A 17,044-nucleotide genomic window follows, 5' to 3' on the forward strand; every position below is an offset into this window, starting at 1 on the left:
TGGCAGTCAAGGACTGTGGCTTGTTTCAACTACACTACAAAGTTGCGGATATCATTTGTGACGGCAAGCAAACGTAACTTCTATCCAAATGTAGACAATGGCGTCTAACGTTAGCTACCCATCAGTATCTGGCCTTACGGTTATCTTTCCACCAAAAATGAACCCTTGACAGACCGCATTGCGCTCGATCTGTTTTCTGAACGTGGATACTGCTGCGGATGCCGCAGAGGAAGTGCCAAGTACAATCTGAACAGCCATACCCCTGCGCAATCACTGAAGCGGTGTCATGAGGAATTTCAGGATATCAAACATAAATGGCGATCCAGTGTCAATGCTCCGAACCCACCCAAACTGGCCTTATGCAACGGTACTCTCGAGCAGTCTCCGCCTGTCGTTTGGAAAGCCTTCCTCGGTTCAAGAGACATTGTGCACAGGGGTGCCCTACGTCCCACCTCAGGTCCCCAGAATGAGCTCCCTTCTGCATGACGTTGTTTTTCATATACCGCATCATATTGTCGGAACCGCTATGATGCAGTCTTGGCTATTCCATTGGCGAGTGACCACTACATTCTGGCGCTTCCGAAGACCGAGGCATGAAATCTAGCATAATGAGCCGGTAAGGTTATAAGTATACATCTGCAGCACTCACGACAATCAGCAAGCAACCATCTCCGCATATCTTCTTGGGCACAAATCTACATTCTCTATCTATACTTCGATTCATTCACTCCAAAACTTGCCAACGTCTTACCTTTAATAACCCAAGATGTATACCCAATCCTTCCTCACCCTGGCCTTGACGGCTTTGGCTGCTGCCACACCTATGGAGAAGCGTGCGACTGGATCGACCTCCAATGAATTCACCCAAGGCGGTTGCAGGGATGTTATGTTTGCCTTTGCTCGTGGTTCCACTGAGATTGGCAACATGGTGAGTTCATCCAGGAACAACTCTAGACAGCCCATACCGATGCATTCAGGGTACGATCTGCGGTCCCCAGACCTCGGACGGCATCAAGGCTGCCTTCGGCGATGCCAACGTCGCAACGGAGGGCATCGAATACGCCGCCGCCCTCGCGCCCAACGCCATGCCTGGCGGCACTGACGCGAAGTCCAAGCAAGCGATGGCCGACATCCTCAACCAAATGGCGGCACAATGCCCCGACAGTGTCATCCTTGCTGGAGGCTATTCCCAGGGCGCCGCCGTTTCCCACCGTGCGATCGAGTCTCTCGATCCCGCTGTCCAGAGCCAGATCGCTGGTGTCATCCTCTACGGCGACACCCAGAACACTCAGGATAACGGCCAGATACCTAACTTTGACCCGGCCAAGACAAAGATCATCTGTGCGAACGGCGACCAGGTGTGCGATGGCACGCTGACCATCTTGCCGCCGCATCTGTCGTACGGAAGGAACGCGGCTGATGGTGCGGATTTCTTGGTTCAGAAGGCTCAGACTGCAATGGCGGCGAAGAAGGCGAAGAGGGCGGAGATGGAGGCAAAGCGCGAGGTTGACGATCTCGCAAAGAAGATGGCGAAGGTTGCTGTGAACATGGTTGCTTAGATTCACAATACTAGAGTACACAAGACACGGCAGCTGTATAATAGGGGTGCGAGGAGGTCAGTTTTTGTTCCAAGGTTCCAAGGTTAGGTTGTGATCACGTGGTTTGTGCATATCCATAGATACCTTCAAAATCTGTTTATCGTTAGTATTGTCAATCTATCGGCTGGTTCGATGGTTCCTCAAACGTTTTGTAGTACTGCAGCAGCTCAAGTCTAGTACTGCACCGAAAGCAGCTGGAGTGGAATCACGATGTAGAGTCGGTGATGGAGAACGAATAAAGGACATCTGGAGCTGCATGAAGAGCCGGGATGGCCGGAAACGTGTGGCGCATAAGTTTAGTTAGAGTGTGCATTGATGAAACCTCCCCTGCGGGACGGCGCGAGACGCGATGCGAGAGCCAAGTGGTGCATCGAAAAATTGCCCGGACACTAGCGAGGAAGTGGTTTGCGAACGATATCCCAGCCACACCGCAAACATGATCAAGCAGCCATACGATGACATGGGATGAGAGCAGAGTTGTTGTACATCAGGAGATTTGACATGCTCTCTAAATGACACTACGGCCGTTTGTGTTTCAGGCTCTCTCCGACCGTTAGTGAGATTTTTGGACTAAATATTTGCCGAGCATCCTAAGTACTCGATGCAACCATCTCGGCACAGGGTCATGAACTGAAGGGATGCTGACAATCCATTCTCGGTGGCCCAGGGCTACGGCCTACTAATAAAGTGTCTCGAGCGATGTTGCCTGAAGGCTCGGATAAGCTCAAGTGTTAAGCTTCCCAGGGCCCATGTGCCGCGATGCTCCCGCACGCTAGCCCTGCGTAGACTGGGCTATCACCGTCTATCTCGTGGGTACCTTCATACACGATCTTTTGCCGTGCGCTGCTCCTGCTCCTTGGGGCTAGAGGTACTTTCGAAGGCATCAGCGGGTCGTGCGCAGGCCACAGCATGAATCCAATACCAGAACAGACAACTTTGTTGACATAGCTTCTTGATTTAGCAATTCGACGGAGTCTCATCCCCGCTGGTTCTCGACTTTCATCTCGGTTAATAGGCCACCATCGCACTAAGAGCCACCAGTGTACTCCCCTGACGATCCAGCCTAGATGTTGGTGGAAGTCGACGATGAAATTGCGAGATTGGAGAAAGCGGGTAGAAGTATAAAGGTAGGCTCAAATGGCGCGATTTCAACCGAGTATCCATCATCGCTCGTTCGAATTGCTACCCAATCAGTCGACCATTCATTCCTTTGAACACCATATTTAAATCTGATACCGTAATGATGGTGTCGTTCACTTTTACTGCGAGCATCGCCCTGCTCGTCTCCGCCGTCATCGCTATCCCTACGCAGGGCCTCGTCGCAAGACAAGCTACTCTGCCTGATGAATGCTCGGATTACTGCAGTGTCTCTGCGGGCTGTGTTTGCATTCGCCGCCCCACCAACTGCATGTCTCTATTTCTCTTTTACCCTACATTCAATCACTAACAGCAACCTCAGGCCAGGCAAGCTACCTCGTCCAATCCGGCGACAACTGTGGCACAGTCGTCTCCCAATACAACAACTTCACCGCCCACGATCTGCTGGCTTGGAACCCTGAGATCGGCAAGGAGTGCTTCGGCCTACAAGCATATGTACCCGTCTGCATCAGTGTCCCTGGTTACACCTACCCTGGCCCTGTCAAGGGCGGTGACATCTGGACTCCCGAGGAAATACCTGTGCCTGTCATGCCTGGCATTGTGTCAAATTGCACCAAGTTCGAATACACGGACGCAACTGGTGTGCCTGTTCTTGCGAACATCTTCACGGAGAACAAGATCACGAAGCAGCAGTGGAACAGCTGGAACTTCCCGACGCAGGACCCAACGGCTGACTGGGCGGCGTGGGCGCAGTACTTTTCTTGTGTCAAGGCCTAGACAGAAAGAGGACGAGATGGGACATGGAAAGGTGCCAGGGCAATGTCGTAGCAACATTCGGACATATTGCTGAGATCAACCCCATTTTGACGTAAGTACGTCTTTTTTATGATCATCGAGTAATTACACTTGTACAATATACAATCTACAATTCCTAAGTAGCACAGTCACCCAGTCACAGAGCATAAGTCTTGAGAAGCTCAAAAGACAGATGCGTGGGCCGTGTTGAGTGAAAAGCCGCCGATTGGATGATGAAAATCACCGTCTCGAGGGCAAGCAAGGAAAATATATTGTCGTAAAACAACTTGTTAATTCGAGATATCTTTCCCTACATCTCCAATCTCGATCCAGCCACAGGCATCGTCCGCAACACTCGAAGTCGAACGAATCGTCCGACACCAACTTGCAAATCCTGATATAGCGGCCAGTATGACCGCGACATTGGGTTCCAGAATTCTCCATACAAATATCAAGTTCGTCGTTGCGCTCAGTGAAATGGTGAGATTATAATATGTCCTCAGAATGTCAAGAGCAACGAAAAAGAGAGCCAGAAGGAACACGAGGGACACTACCAGTTTTTGACGCGCATCGAGGTGCGTGCGCGAGAGGAACATGATAGCGAAAGGGAAAGCGATCACTGGGAATAATAAGTAGCTGCTTCAACTTAAAGGTTCCGAGCGCAGTGTCGCAGCTACTAAAGTAGCACAAAGCATCCGGACCTGTGCGCTACTTATGAAGACTCAAGAGCTTACTTACAGATAGAAAGATCGACAAGATTCAAGACACACCATATAGTCAGGAGTCGGATTGCGGCGGCAGTTTCCATGCTGCGACATGCCTCTGTAATGGGTCAGCTCCTATCAGATTACACGGTAACAGATGTGAGGCTCACCCAAGCCGCCAACCTTCGACGGACTTCCGCACACCCAGAAAACCGAGAAGAAAATGACGCCGAAGAAGAATGCCGTAATCGTTGCTACCGCGAACCATGCATTACGCAAAGTCCGTCGGCTGCAAAACATCCGCCAGTAGATCGTTAAGAAGGTCGCCTTGGCCGCATACACAATGAGCCAGAGGAACACAGTGCATGCAACTTCCATCTTGAACGCATTCCGGATGCGAGCCAGGGAGGGAAGGTGTGATGATCGACCTAGATCAAACATCTGTATGTCGTACTGGACTTCATCGTCTATCAATGAGCCCGCTGTGTAGGGGATGAGTAAAAGCGCCGCTATGGCACTGAACATGTCATCAATATGGAGGTGATGCGATGAGCGCCAATGGTGAACGAGTCGGGCGACGGTGAGGAAGATGCTCAGGGTAGTGAACGTAATCGCGATTCCCTTCTCAAAGTCAGTGCCAGTCCTCACAGTCCAGGGACCCACGAAAGGGAGCAGACCTGGAGCGCCGGCATGGATATAATGTATGAATAATCTTCCATTCTACTGTCGGACAATCCGCCCCTAGCCGATGCCATCTCGGGTGACAATGCTCAGCGCGGTGGCTACAGTGGTGACGAACTGCTAGTGCGATGCTTAAATACGTCGCGCGTTTTCTTGGGTCCTGGAACTAGCCCTACCTACCGCTTTGGCCTGCAGCCACGAGGACCGTGCTGTCGGGAAAGGGCCGCCAACAGCCCCTCGTTGGACCATAGCATTGGTCGAAGATGGGCATGATCATCGCGCTTTCTGACTGTATTCTGCGTAGCATTAATAAAATTACTGCTATGTTTGGAGCCACTGATTCTGCCTGATACACAGCTTGGTCCGAGTTGGTACAATGAAATGTCCAATGCATTTGGGTAGCCAACGGTAAAGAGATTCGTACACAATGGATAAATGGAACATCTTGAGTCTTGTTTTGGCCCCAATGTGGTAGACTCCAATCGTGGACAGTTGCAGCCTGTGGCGTTTCTGGATTCAAACAAGGCCTTCGAATGAGTTTCCTCATAAGGATGCCCAATAACAAAGGGTTTCTCATAAAGATGCCTAATAACAAAGAGTTTCCTCATAAGGATGCCTAATAACCGATGACGAAGGGGCACGAAGCCGGTCGATGGTCTTCCAGGGCTGGCGCCGAGGTCGCCAAGCCGTTCGGCAGGGGCGCGGATACGAAGCAACGAAACGGTTCACCGCTCGATTGCCATATCGTATGGAAGGTCGGAAAGCTGATTGTTCGTAGAGAATCGGTGTACAAAGGTCAGAGCGTGGAAGCGGAGCTCCGCAGGGAGCGCATACTACAGGCGGATGATCAGAAAACTAGTCCCCTTTTGGTTAATTTGCATGAACACATCTGTAGTGTTTTCGGTAAGTGGGCGTGGCGATAACAGCCACTGGTGGCGGTACACGAAAGACGAGGCAGTGATGGTCAGTGCATGTAGCATATGAAACCATACGATGAGGTGGAGAGAAAGCAGGCGACAGGCGAACCTTGACCAAGACGCTAACAAACGGCAAAGCGAAGTCACAATTTATAGAACAATAAGGAGCCCCAAGTTTCGAGGGGGACTCAATAGGCTTTTCGCAGTTGTGAAAGATATTCAACACGTGAACGACTTCTCGATTCGTTTCATTTAGTTTCGCAGCATATGTCTGAACGATGCCTCACTTCATCTCATCAGAACGAGAGCGAGGCACATGCCCTCCCCAGCATTTCATGCTTGACGCGGCATTGCGGGAATAAGACTTAAGGCGCTACAAACGCGATGTTCGCACTATCCGGTTTCTTCTCCTTCCCGGAATCGGGAACATCTTCGACGTAGAAGAGTAGATGCGCGCTCTTCCACGATATCTCCGAATCGTCGAGAAAGACTGTCACTTTGGTAATCCACTTGTTACCAAGCTGCTCTTTGTGCTGGATCAAGAACCATGCAAAGACCGCACCATTAGCGGAACCTAAGTTGGGATTAGTTCAGTCACCACAGCTGGATACAGACTCAAGTATTGACTTGGTCTCACTTACCAAGTATAGCTTTTCCTGCGTCAGAGTTAATGTCGAAAGTGACACCCGGCCATCCTCGAATCCGCTTCTCCGCTCCGTGCAGGGTACGAGCTATGATTTTCTCGGTATCCTCGTTCGCGATTTCCATCATCCAAAAGTAATTGATGTTTGCGAGGTTTGAGTTGTCTCGATTCCAATATCCCCTGAGCACATGAAAATTAGTCACCGATCTACTTAAAGCATATCAAAATAAACCTTACATACCAAAAGACATCTGAGAGCCTCCTAAGCTTGGGGAGCTCATTCTGCTTTGGCTTGCGGTTCCAGATCCTCTCAGCACTAGAAGCCGGACTTTCTAGGAACTGGCCCATGATCACTATTTCTTTTGTCAGAAAGTGTTCGCCCATGAGATAGACTCTCTAGAAAGAGAAAAATTCATTTACCCCCATCAGCAGGGTTCACAACAAAAGCGTGTCGCGCTTCGGTGACCTATAGGTTATGAGCAGTGCACAAGAGACAGTAAGAGCTGGAAAGCCCACGCGGTACTCCTTGTCATCGACCTTGTACTTTTGGTTCCTCTTGTTGATGTCGTTTCCCTTTTCGTCTTTTGCATCTGGGTCCCAATGCTGGACATCGTACGGAACATTGTTCCCGCCTTCCGCTTTGGGCTTCCCGTTGATACCCAATGCCTCCACAACTGATGACACTTGCCAGTGATCCATGTCCGCGTGCGCGCTGCTGCTGTAGAAATCGTGCCATCCCCAGGTCCTCAGCTCCTCTGCAACCGCGTATCAGCAACGTCCAAAATGACACACATCATGTGGGGACACACGTTTGAGATCGCCCTGCCACTCGCTCCGCGCCGACGCTGGGTGAGCTTGCTTCGTGTTTTGGATGTTGCGGCCAGCCTCTTCGTCCGAGGCAAGCATGCTATCAATTAGTTGCCCACCTCTACATACCGCGGCTTTCCACTCTTTGTCACTGGCCAGTGTATCGGCATCGAAGCGTCGGACCAGGTGGTGTGGCGAGGTGAGCGTTCCGGTAGCCTGGGGCGAGGCAGGCGCGACCTTGCCGGAAGCCAAACAAGCCGTAGCGATGAAAGCGGTAAGGAATGAGAGTCTCATGGCGGGCAATCTAGGCAGAAGGAAGGTGGATCGTCTGTGGACGAAAGCTTGGGTGGGGAGCAGATGGTAAAGAGTGACGGCCTGAGCGAGTGGGAATCGCGCCGGGGGAACGAAGGCCCATTCACTGAGATGTTTCAAAGCGACGTAGCGACGCTAGCTCTCGGTTGAATATAGTGTCACTAAGTGACTATGGAAGGGTGAACCCTTACGAATGCTTGCTATACGACTGATTCGAAGAAACGAAGTCGTGATGAGAGTGAGCAAAACGCCAGCTACTGATCGGCTCAATGATCCAAGCAGATTACACAAGAATAGTAACTGATAAAGGAAACCCGCAGGGCCTTATCTCATATTGGAAGATCCCAGCTTAGGTCCCCGCTTCTATATAGCACACTTCCCCCAAAGATATTTCTGTGGGCAGACCGGAATGGCCTGGTCCTGTAAGAATACCGAAGGCATACTGAGACAACTTCAATAGTCGTGTAGGAATAGGGTAAGACACTTTTCTGCGCCTGTTGTGTACTATGGTTGGAAGGCCTCGTCTGCTATCGAGTCCGTAGAGAGACCATCGGCAATATCTCTTCTAAAGGTAAACACTATGAGGTCGAAGCTGTAGTGCGTAGTCTGCTATTGTCCGATGACGAGTCATCGTGATGAGCGCATATCACAAACCCAAAAACCCTCCAGTCACGGCGATGTCGTACTCATGATGCCTTGTAAAACCAGATCTAGTAAGATATCTCACATAAACGCAGACCTTGGTGTGGCTTTGTGATATGCCACGCTCTAGTAAACCTCCACTGCGGCGCTCTTCACTGAAGCTACAGCCCCAGCATCGAGAGTCAATGACACTGTGTGAACTGGCGTGCCTCCAAAGCTAGTGTGCCCAATGCTCTTATAGCTCAAGCCGTACTGGTGCACGAAGTATATTATGTATAGCATCCACGACGCTGATTGGTGCCTTGTCTTGCAGTGACGTCTTCGCTGTCCTGCCAATCTTGCTCGCCGTATACGTCCGACGGAGTTCAAGAGGGACCAATGCCACTTGCCGTCAGGGGCGAAGGCCGGACTGTGTATAGATATTGGTGGTCTGCGCGAAAGCAAGGGGAAATACCTGCAGTGTTGAGTAGATCTCGATGCAGGAAAGCTGCGATGATGGTAGTAAATGCCGTTCCGGGACATTTCGATGGCCGCGGCTCATCGGAGCTACCGGCTCGCCAAGCCCGACGGGTCCACTACTCCCTTGGATTCTTCCATCTTCCATTCTCTTTCACTCACGAGCGCGCTGCGCTTCTGCCACCGTGTCACTCTCGACGGTCACTGAAGCCTAGTATGGCGCATCGCCCGGACATGCTTTATTCTCCCACTTGAGCGAGGCAATCCGGCAATGCTGCACTTGATTCACAGCCTTCATTCTGTCACGTACCTACCCCCGTAAGAGCCGCATTAATCTGTACCAAACCATACATCTTTCAGCGCAATCTGTCTGCTATGTCTTCCACATCGGGATTCGAGCGCGAGCCGGGATGGATATGGCCGGAGGACATTTTAAGAGAAGATTCACCAGGAACTCCTTCGTCAGCAAGACAACGATCGCCCCCGAATCCATCGACAGCGGGCGAATCTGTCCCAAAAGATGACCCAGGCGCCAACTTCTCGAGACAAAGAAGACACTGGCGGCCACGCCAATGTCGCATATGTCTCGAAACTGTCCAGCCTACCTTCGATGTGCCGTCAGAGAATCTGCCTGGTTTTCTGCAATCCACCGGCAATGTTAAGTATGAGGACGAAAACGGACGCTTGATTCGTCCGTGTATGTGCAAAGGGTCAGCAAAATACGTTCACGAAGGTTGCTTGCAAGCTTGGCGTCATGCTGACCCTAGCTATGGCCGACGTAATTACTGGCAGTGTCCTACGTGCAAATTCAAGTACCGGCTCGCACGACTGGGAGCCGGTAAAGTTGTTGGAAGCATTGGTAAGTTGGATTTGATTACCACGGAGTATACGATATACTGATACTGTCCAGCTGCACAAGTTGTCTTGACCATTGCTATCCTCCTCGCGGTGGTGTTTGTCCTAGGCTTCGTAGCGGATCCTATTATCAACCTGTACATTGACCCCTGGAGCTTTTTGTCTCCTTGGTCGTCACCGTACCACGAATCTCATAATGATGAAGAGCCTGCCACTTGGTATGAGCATTTCGCTAAGGGGCTTGCATCCATGGGCGTTTTGGGCTTTCTCAAAGCCCTTCTGGCCAGCCCTTTGCAACTGTTCAGAGTCGGCGGTGGCAGAGGTCGAACCACAGCACGCGACAGGTATGAGCAAGTGAGCTGGATAATTATTGTGATAGGAGTGGGAACATTCCTGCTTGTAAGTGAAGATACCAGATCCTGATGCATGGTTCCCCTAACACTTCGCAGGCTATCTATCGGGGAGTACGCGCCTGGAGTCGCCACACACTCGAGAGAGCCGGTGAACGAGTCATGGACGTTCAAGGCGACGATGATGACGAGGATGAGTAGCTCTTCATTGCAACGAGTCCAACTAATGTTATTGCTTGGCCTCTGGATGCTTGCTTTCATTCTCTTTGCTATCTATCCGCACACTCTTAAGCTACCTCGGTTTCTTCCTCTGTACCGTTGCAGCTAGTCTGCGTGCGAAGAAGGACTTGCATGCGAACTCTGTCTCGGCTTGTACGTTTTGTACAGCTGGCTATGACAACTTCGCGTGGCTCTCGCCTTCGGCAATTCTACATCAGACTGGCTTGCTCCACGGAGCGCATCTTTTGAGCCTGGCTGAAATAATTCCGTTGGCACATTACCTTTAAGGTTATCAATCCATGAATGAGAACAAGTTTCACCGTACGCTGCAACATACTCTGGCTCTCACCAGCACGTTGCTTACTTCGGTGTGCTCTCCATATTCGTCTCCGAACTTTTCCAAGCTCGGAAAGACACAGAACACAAAACCGCGGTCTACAACAACGTCACCGTCATCATCTGTAAAACCATCAAGCTCATTGATAGGCTCCATACGGTTGTCGTCAACGCTCTGGTGCAGTTCGTCCTGTTTTCGGAAGAAGTCTACTTTGTACCGTGCTTTCTGAAGCAGGAGCGTATTCTGAAACTCCATCGTCGCGCTCAGTATACTGTCCAATGCTGACCGGGCCTCTGGGAGAGGCGTTGTTGACGTGATGGCGAGCAAGTGATGCAAGATGCAAGATGCCAGCAGGTCTCTCTGATGAGCCTTCCCCTCCTTGATTGTATACGCCGCATCACTCTCCTGTAGACTGCGGATAGTGACATGTCGCCAATTCTGGTATCCAGTACCAGTGCTCCGGATGGTAGATGCTACCTGCCGCAGAGTGGCTAGCGGACCAGTTTCTGGTATACCGACGAAGAGGAACTCCTGAAAAATGTTCATCAACATATATGAAACCAGAGCCTGGAACAGCGCAAGGCGATTGGCTGGGTCGACGGTTCTATACAATGGGGATATGGCCTCTAGGATTTCGGCGGTGTCAAGAGGTAGATCGCTGAATTTCACTTTTGCTCGGCGATAATTGCTGATGACCCATTCGCGCACACTGTTGAAAAGTTGAGAGAAGGTTTCTGACAGCTCGCTATCTGTCACTTGCGATTCGACCCGAGTGAGAGACGAGAAAGCAGACTTCAGAGACAGCAGTTGCTGCAACCGTTCACCAGATTCTTTCTCGGTCGAATGGAGCCGTGCTGTTAATTGGTCCCACTCAGCTTCAGCCCGCGATCTCCGTTGATCCAGAAGAGACTGATATGTAGCATCCTGCGTCATCAGCTGATCTTGCAATTGCGCAACCTGAGTACGGAGACTATCATTTTGCTCTACAAGGTCCTCACGCGGCTGGCTCGTCGATTTTCGCGGCGCATTCTCGCCTTCGTATGAGTTTGAGCGGGCTGATGCCGGGCGCGAATCGGAATGGGGGGCTCCTGGAGGGCTTTGCAACTGGTATGTGCCAGCCAATATTCGCCGATACTCTTCGATCGACTCTTTGTAGACCTTTCCATGATCTCTAAGCTTCACCAGCTCTTCTCTCATCATGTTTTGCTCCTCCAAAGCGGTCGCCAGCGCTTGTTCTAGCTCTGCGATCCTCTGCGATCGTTTGTCCGAAGTTCCATCGTCGCCTTGCCCAGCCTCTTCGGTCAGCGGAGCTACCGTGGCTTCACTTTGAGTCGCGGCACTGTCTGATACTCTCCTAGCTCGTTCCCGCTCTTTGGACGATCGGGGGTGTAGCATGTCATTGAAACGCTTTGCGGTTGCGAGAGCTGCTTTCGGCGGGGCGTTGATTGTATAGTCGGACGCCTTCGAATGATTGGTAGCAGTGGTTTTCGACCGTCTCACGCCGAGACGGGACGAAAGATCTGTTGGGTCAGCGAGAGGACATTGAGACGAGAAGCTCAGCGCATACCGTTGCCCTTCTTATCTCCCGTCATGGGGCAGAGTTGGTCCGCAATCGTCGGTAAAGGAATGCGACGTGTGACATGCGCATATCTGAGCTGAACTTGAAGGAGATACGTCAAGCGACCATCTAAAACATCCAACGCGAACGCAACGTTACTTGGAGCATCTTAGCCGCACATAGTGTGGTGTTGCCATGACGGCAGCCCACCAAAGTTTACGGGCCCGTAGCGGGGCTCAGGGCTCCGCTCCGCTCCAGCAGCGCTCAGCCACCCGCCAGGCACAAGCACGTTGATGCGGATCGCTGCCACCAGGCTTCCACGTTTTCGTCGGGCTTGTTAGGCGCCTGACTGTACAATGGGCTCCAGGCACCCATTGTATTGATCTCCAAGGTCATCGCGACCGCTCTCCCTCGCTCCGTGCTCCTGCAATTTAACAACTGCTCTCCAGGCTAGCTCTGGAGATCCCAGCCGCTTGTTGCTGTCCCCACGCGTTCTCAGTCCATGTAGCACTCACCACCACCCTTTGATCGTAACCCTGTAGGAAGGCGACGATGGAGAGGAAACACAGTATAGCCAGCGTCTTCAGCGCCCGGTCTGGCAACATACCGGTCGCGTTCAATCCGACCACGAACCACAGTCCCGCGCCGGCTCTCAGCAACTTGCTGAGGGCGAGTCCTGCGCAGGACAGGCTAATTGTGGGTGTCGACTTCGGAACGACATACAGTGGTGCGTGATCATGTACGCGATCTGGTGGACAACGTTGATTGTGCAACAGGCGTCGCTGCCGTATACAGCGCAAGCCCAGAAGAGATAGACATTGTGAAATCCTGGCCGGGTGGGAACGGTACTCAATCCGTTCTATTTTGGTAACCATAAGCTCATGCAGTCTCTCTCTAGGAATCACGTCCGACAAAGTCCCCACCGAAATCGCATACGTATCTCCTTCCGACCGTTCGAAATCGAACATAAAATGGGGCTTCCAGTTTAAGCCGGAAGAAACGCGCCTGCGCTGCATAAAGCTGTTCCTCGACCGCAACCACAAGCTTCCGCATTTCGTCTCACCGCTCGAAACTGCCGCCCAGCTGCGCAAATATGAGAAGACTGTTGCGGAAGCTGTGTCCGACTATCTTGCGCAGATATACAAGCATACCATGGAGACATTGACAAGAAGATACGGAGAGACGTTCCTGTCCATGACCAAGGTGCAGTTCGTGCTAACGGTGCCGGCGGTATGGTCAGATAGTGCCAAAGACGCAACATTGAAGGCAGCGGAGAAGGCAGGTACGCAATGTCGGGGTACAAAGTGGGTGTTCGTGCTGGGCGATTAGCTTAGACTCCAGGCTTACACCTCTAAGTCTGGAATATTCAGACGTTAATAGCTGGCCAGGACACCTACTTCACCCACTTCCTTGGTGTGTGAGCATTACACTGACTTTGTTTCCCCACCTTTAGGCATGGGCAGCGGGAAGGATCTCAAGTTGATTAGTGAACCTGAGGCGGCGGCCGTGTATACGCTGAAGGCTATCCAACCTAATAACCTGAAAATTGGGGATAATTTCATTGTATGTGATGCTGGTATGTTGTGTTCCTTTACGGCATAATTCCGGGTGCCGTCTTGCGTGTCTTGGAATGACGCTCCATCAAGAGGCTCATGTCTTTGACCTGGGATCTCAGTCTTGTTGGGAAACTGCTCACAAAGAATCAGGTGGCGGCACCGTCGATCTTATCGCGTACAAGATCACACAGCTTAACCCTCTCCGCGTCGAAGAATCCGCCGTAGGCACTGGAGGACTATGCGGCTCCGCCTTCCTCAACTACCGCTTCGAAGATCACGTAAAGAGCCGCATAGGCACAGAGCGCTACACCATGATGCGTGAAAAGAAAGCGAAGACATGGAACATGGGCCTCAAGTACTTTGAGGAATTTGTAAAGCGCAACTTCAACGAGGAGGAAAACGCCGAAGTCAACGTGCCCTTTCCTGGTCTCCCAGACGATGAGGAAGCGGGGTTGGATTCTGGGTTCCTTGTCATGAGTACTGAGCAGGTCAAGGAGATCTTTGACCCTGTGGTCCAGGAGGTTATTTCGTTAGTCGAAGGCCAGGTGCAGACAATACGAGCTAAAGGGGGCTTGGTATGTGGTATAGTGCTCGTAGGCGGATTCGGCCAGTCCAACTACCTTTACAGCCGGATGAAACATCATTTCAACAGTGCGCCTCCGCCGCCGTACACGGAGAGACCGACGCATGCGGTTGCATTGAGCGTCGTCCCATCAATAGAAATCTTCCATCCAATTCATTCCTGGACTGTAAGTCGATTTGTCTCAGACATAAATACCTCCTACCACTCCCGACCTTCTGACTTACACTGACTTCGTACCCGCGCATCTAGGCAGTAGTAAGAGGCGCCGTGTTGAGGGGGTTAGAAGGCAGTATGGTCGTTAGTCGGAGGAGTCGGTGGCACTATGGGACGAGTTATGCGACTGTGTTCGATGAAGCGAAACACCCGATTGAGGATCGGTATTGGTCGCCATTGTGGGAGAGGTGGATGGTGTCGGATCGAATGCAGTGGCATATAGCAAAGGTAGTGCATCGCTCCCCCTACCCATTCAATGTCACTGATGAGAACATAGGGCGCACAAGTCTCCGACTCATCTCCCATTTCCTTCCACTACACGCGCAACTTCCGTCCTGGCCAGTCTTTAGTCGTGGAAGACGACCTCATCGCATGCGACGCTGACGTCGCGCCGGACTCTTTCCGGAAGGGCCTCATCAACGTTTGCACGCTGACGACTGATTTGAACACCGTACCTAAGAGCCTGTTCACGAGACTGACGACGACGAAGGGTGTGGAGTTTGACAATCTAGACTTCACGCTGGATATGAGGATTGAGTCTGCGGGTCTGGTGTTTGAATTGATGGTGGATGGGGTGAGATATGGCGGTGTGAGTGCGAAGTTTCATTGAGGAACCGCCGGAGGGCTGTGAGATATAGAGATGTGATTGCAAATCTTGATGAAGGAACGGAGATGGGGCAATAATCCATCGAAGCATATATGTGTTCAGAGCGCCGAAAGTGCGCAATACAACCAATGGAAGTCAAGAATCGGTCTATGTTCTGCAGCTCGATATTGACGCAAATGGATATACTATGTAGCACTAATACAGAGTCCTCCAAGGTTCATTTGACCAAAACCAATTTGTTACTAAAGAATTGGAGTTGCAAACATACATCTGTCCTGCTGCAGTGTTTCCCACGGGTAGCCTTCCGCTTTGGGCGTCGACCGACGTCAGTCGTGGCAGGCGCACTGTCGCTCCCAAACATCAACACGCGTTGCCAACGCGCCTGGTCAACCCCACCACCCTGCCATGGTGAGCAGCAATAACCTAATTATCAGAAACGCAACTGACTCAAATTCAGGCGCCCACGCATTCGGCGCCAGACATATCCGCGAAACAGCGGGGTCGACCTCCGCAATCGAGCAACGACAAAGTCACCAAACGTCGAGGCCGGCCGTCGGGCAGTCGCAACTTACTTCCCACAAGCAGACGCGGCCCCAAACCCAACGCCGGAAAGGGGGCATCCAGTCGAAAGACAAAGACAACTACCCAGAATCAAATATCTGGCGCAAAGAGGAAGAGAGCAGCGGGCGAGGAGCATGATGGCGAACGGGCAGCAAAGAAACCAGGACGGCCAGCGCGCGTGAGCCATGCGGGTACGGATGAGGAGGAAGTGGATGAGCTTTCGTTTATTCAAGCGGAAGCCATCCCCACGGCGGTGCGAGGGCACAACCGAGGACGAATGGATCAGCCAAGTTCAGCAAGAAAACGTGGACGACCTTCACGAAATCGTAACGATGAATTGCTCGACCGTGACACTGACAAAGCATCTGCGCAGCAGAGCAAAGCGCAAAACTACGTGCAGCTAGCACCGCGCACAAGGAGGATTGCGCGGGAAGTGATAGAGACTTGGCCGCATGTCTCACCACAAGTCTTGGAATACATCCTTGAAACGTTGAGGGATGCAAAGAAGGACATAGTCAATACACAACGGGATGAACAGAGGGCATTTGCTGCAGATGAAACTTTGGGTTCTATCATTCGAATGCTTGCACGTCAGCTGTCGGGTTCACGGATCCCTCCCCAAGCCAAAGACGTCCACTTCAATATCGACAAGCTCACTGAGCGCCATGCACAGCTCTTCCGAGAATTGACAACAGCGCGCCATTCGCACCAACTGCTCGCCGAACAAGTGAAGGTGGCTCAGCACCTCCTCAAGAAGGACCAAGAGAGCTTGGAGCAGCTGAGGAAGAATGCACGTGATTGGAAGACGACGTGGAAGCAACAAGAGAAGCAGGGTCGGGTGAGATATGGACTCTATTTCCAACGGGGCTGAATATGCAACTAACGCGCTTCAGATGCATCCATTGCTGAAGGACCTGGAGAGGAATAGCATGGGCGATAGACCTCAGGATATTGGCTGGAAGCAAAGCAAGGTAGTGGATGTCACGATGCTCGATACCCCTGATTCCGACCTCGCACCGCATCTCGAACAACTCGGGCGGAGCCTAGAGTCGATGCAGGGTAACCACGAGCAAGTGGACGGCATCGACGTTGGCATGAGGAATGCGCAAGTGGCGCTGGACGATGTGCTTTTCAAACACGCCAGCGCAGAGGAATATGCCACGCTATGAAGTATTGGCATGCAGGTTCGGTTCGCATTCAGGGGAGTGTTTTCCTGTCCCAGAGAGGGTGCATGGCTTGGCGTACGGGTTTTGATGCATGGAGTAACGTGGGACGCGGTACTGGGACTGTCCGCAACGTTGCTGTCAAGGTTCAGGGGACACGAAGGCGCAATTTCGATATTCTAGAGCAGGGCCAGCAGTGGCTACCCCGACGTGGGGATAGGCTGGCACGATGACAGCATGACTTGGAGTTCGGGCGGGCAGAGCGGTGCGCACATGGGGGATGGAGTCAAGAGCAAGTGCCATGGCAGTCTGCCGAATATAGAATGCAGTGATCCAGCGACGTGGTCCTCGGAGACAGGCATGCAGAGCTAATCCAGCCCTGGACGTGT

General features: G+C 51.9%; 5 protein-coding genes across 5 annotated transcripts; 3 read left to right on the forward strand and 2 right to left on the reverse strand.

The window, feature by feature from the left end:
- Positions 1-766: 766 nt before the first annotated feature.
- N0V89_004308 (uncharacterized protein) lies at positions 767-1,559 on the forward strand (the record flags this gene model as incomplete). Its single annotated transcript, XM_056213095.1, has 2 exons — positions 767-928; positions 978-1,559. The coding sequence occupies 2 exons, from the start codon at positions 767-769 to the stop codon at positions 1,557-1,559; spliced, it is 744 nt and encodes a 247-aa protein (XP_056073403.1).
- Positions 1,560-2,838: 1,279 nt separating this feature from the next.
- Positions 2,839-3,473, forward strand: N0V89_004309 (uncharacterized protein; the record flags this gene model as incomplete). Its single annotated transcript, XM_056213096.1, has 2 exons — positions 2,839-3,004; positions 3,058-3,473. The coding sequence occupies 2 exons, from the start codon at positions 2,839-2,841 to the stop codon at positions 3,471-3,473; spliced, it is 582 nt and encodes a 193-aa protein (XP_056073404.1).
- A 2,685-nt stretch (positions 3,474-6,158) lies between these two features.
- On the reverse strand, positions 6,159-7,537 carry N0V89_004310 (uncharacterized protein; the record flags this gene model as incomplete). Its single annotated transcript, XM_056213097.1, has 5 exons — positions 6,159-6,367; positions 6,435-6,616; positions 6,678-6,789; positions 6,925-7,191; positions 7,246-7,537. The coding sequence occupies 5 exons, from the start codon at positions 7,535-7,537 to the stop codon at positions 6,159-6,161; spliced, it is 1,062 nt and encodes a 353-aa protein (XP_056073405.1).
- A 2,749-nt stretch (positions 7,538-10,286) lies between these two features.
- Positions 10,287-11,809, reverse strand: N0V89_004311 (uncharacterized protein; the record flags this gene model as incomplete). The annotated part of the gene is made up of 2 exons (XM_056213098.1): positions 10,287-10,358; positions 10,415-11,809. The coding sequence occupies 2 exons, from the start codon at positions 11,807-11,809 to the stop codon at positions 10,287-10,289; spliced, it is 1,467 nt and encodes a 488-aa protein (XP_056073406.1).
- A 1,315-nt stretch (positions 11,810-13,124) lies between these two features.
- N0V89_004312 (uncharacterized protein) lies at positions 13,125-16,661 on the forward strand (the record flags this gene model as incomplete). Its single annotated transcript, XM_056213099.1, has 7 exons — positions 13,125-13,254; positions 13,426-13,548; positions 13,679-14,277; positions 14,361-14,552; positions 14,602-14,898; positions 15,389-16,330; positions 16,386-16,661. The coding sequence occupies 7 exons, from the start codon at positions 13,125-13,127 to the stop codon at positions 16,659-16,661; spliced, it is 2,559 nt and encodes an 852-aa protein (XP_056073407.1).
- Between the last annotated feature and the right edge of the window lie 383 nt (positions 16,662-17,044).

This window comes from Didymosphaeria variabile, assembly GCF_027946475.1.
Source record: "Didymosphaeria variabile strain IMI 356815 chromosome Unknown scaffold_3, whole genome shotgun sequence".
In the NCBI taxonomy this organism is placed as follows: Eukaryota; Fungi; Ascomycota; class Dothideomycetes; order Pleosporales; family Didymosphaeriaceae; genus Didymosphaeria; species Didymosphaeria variabile.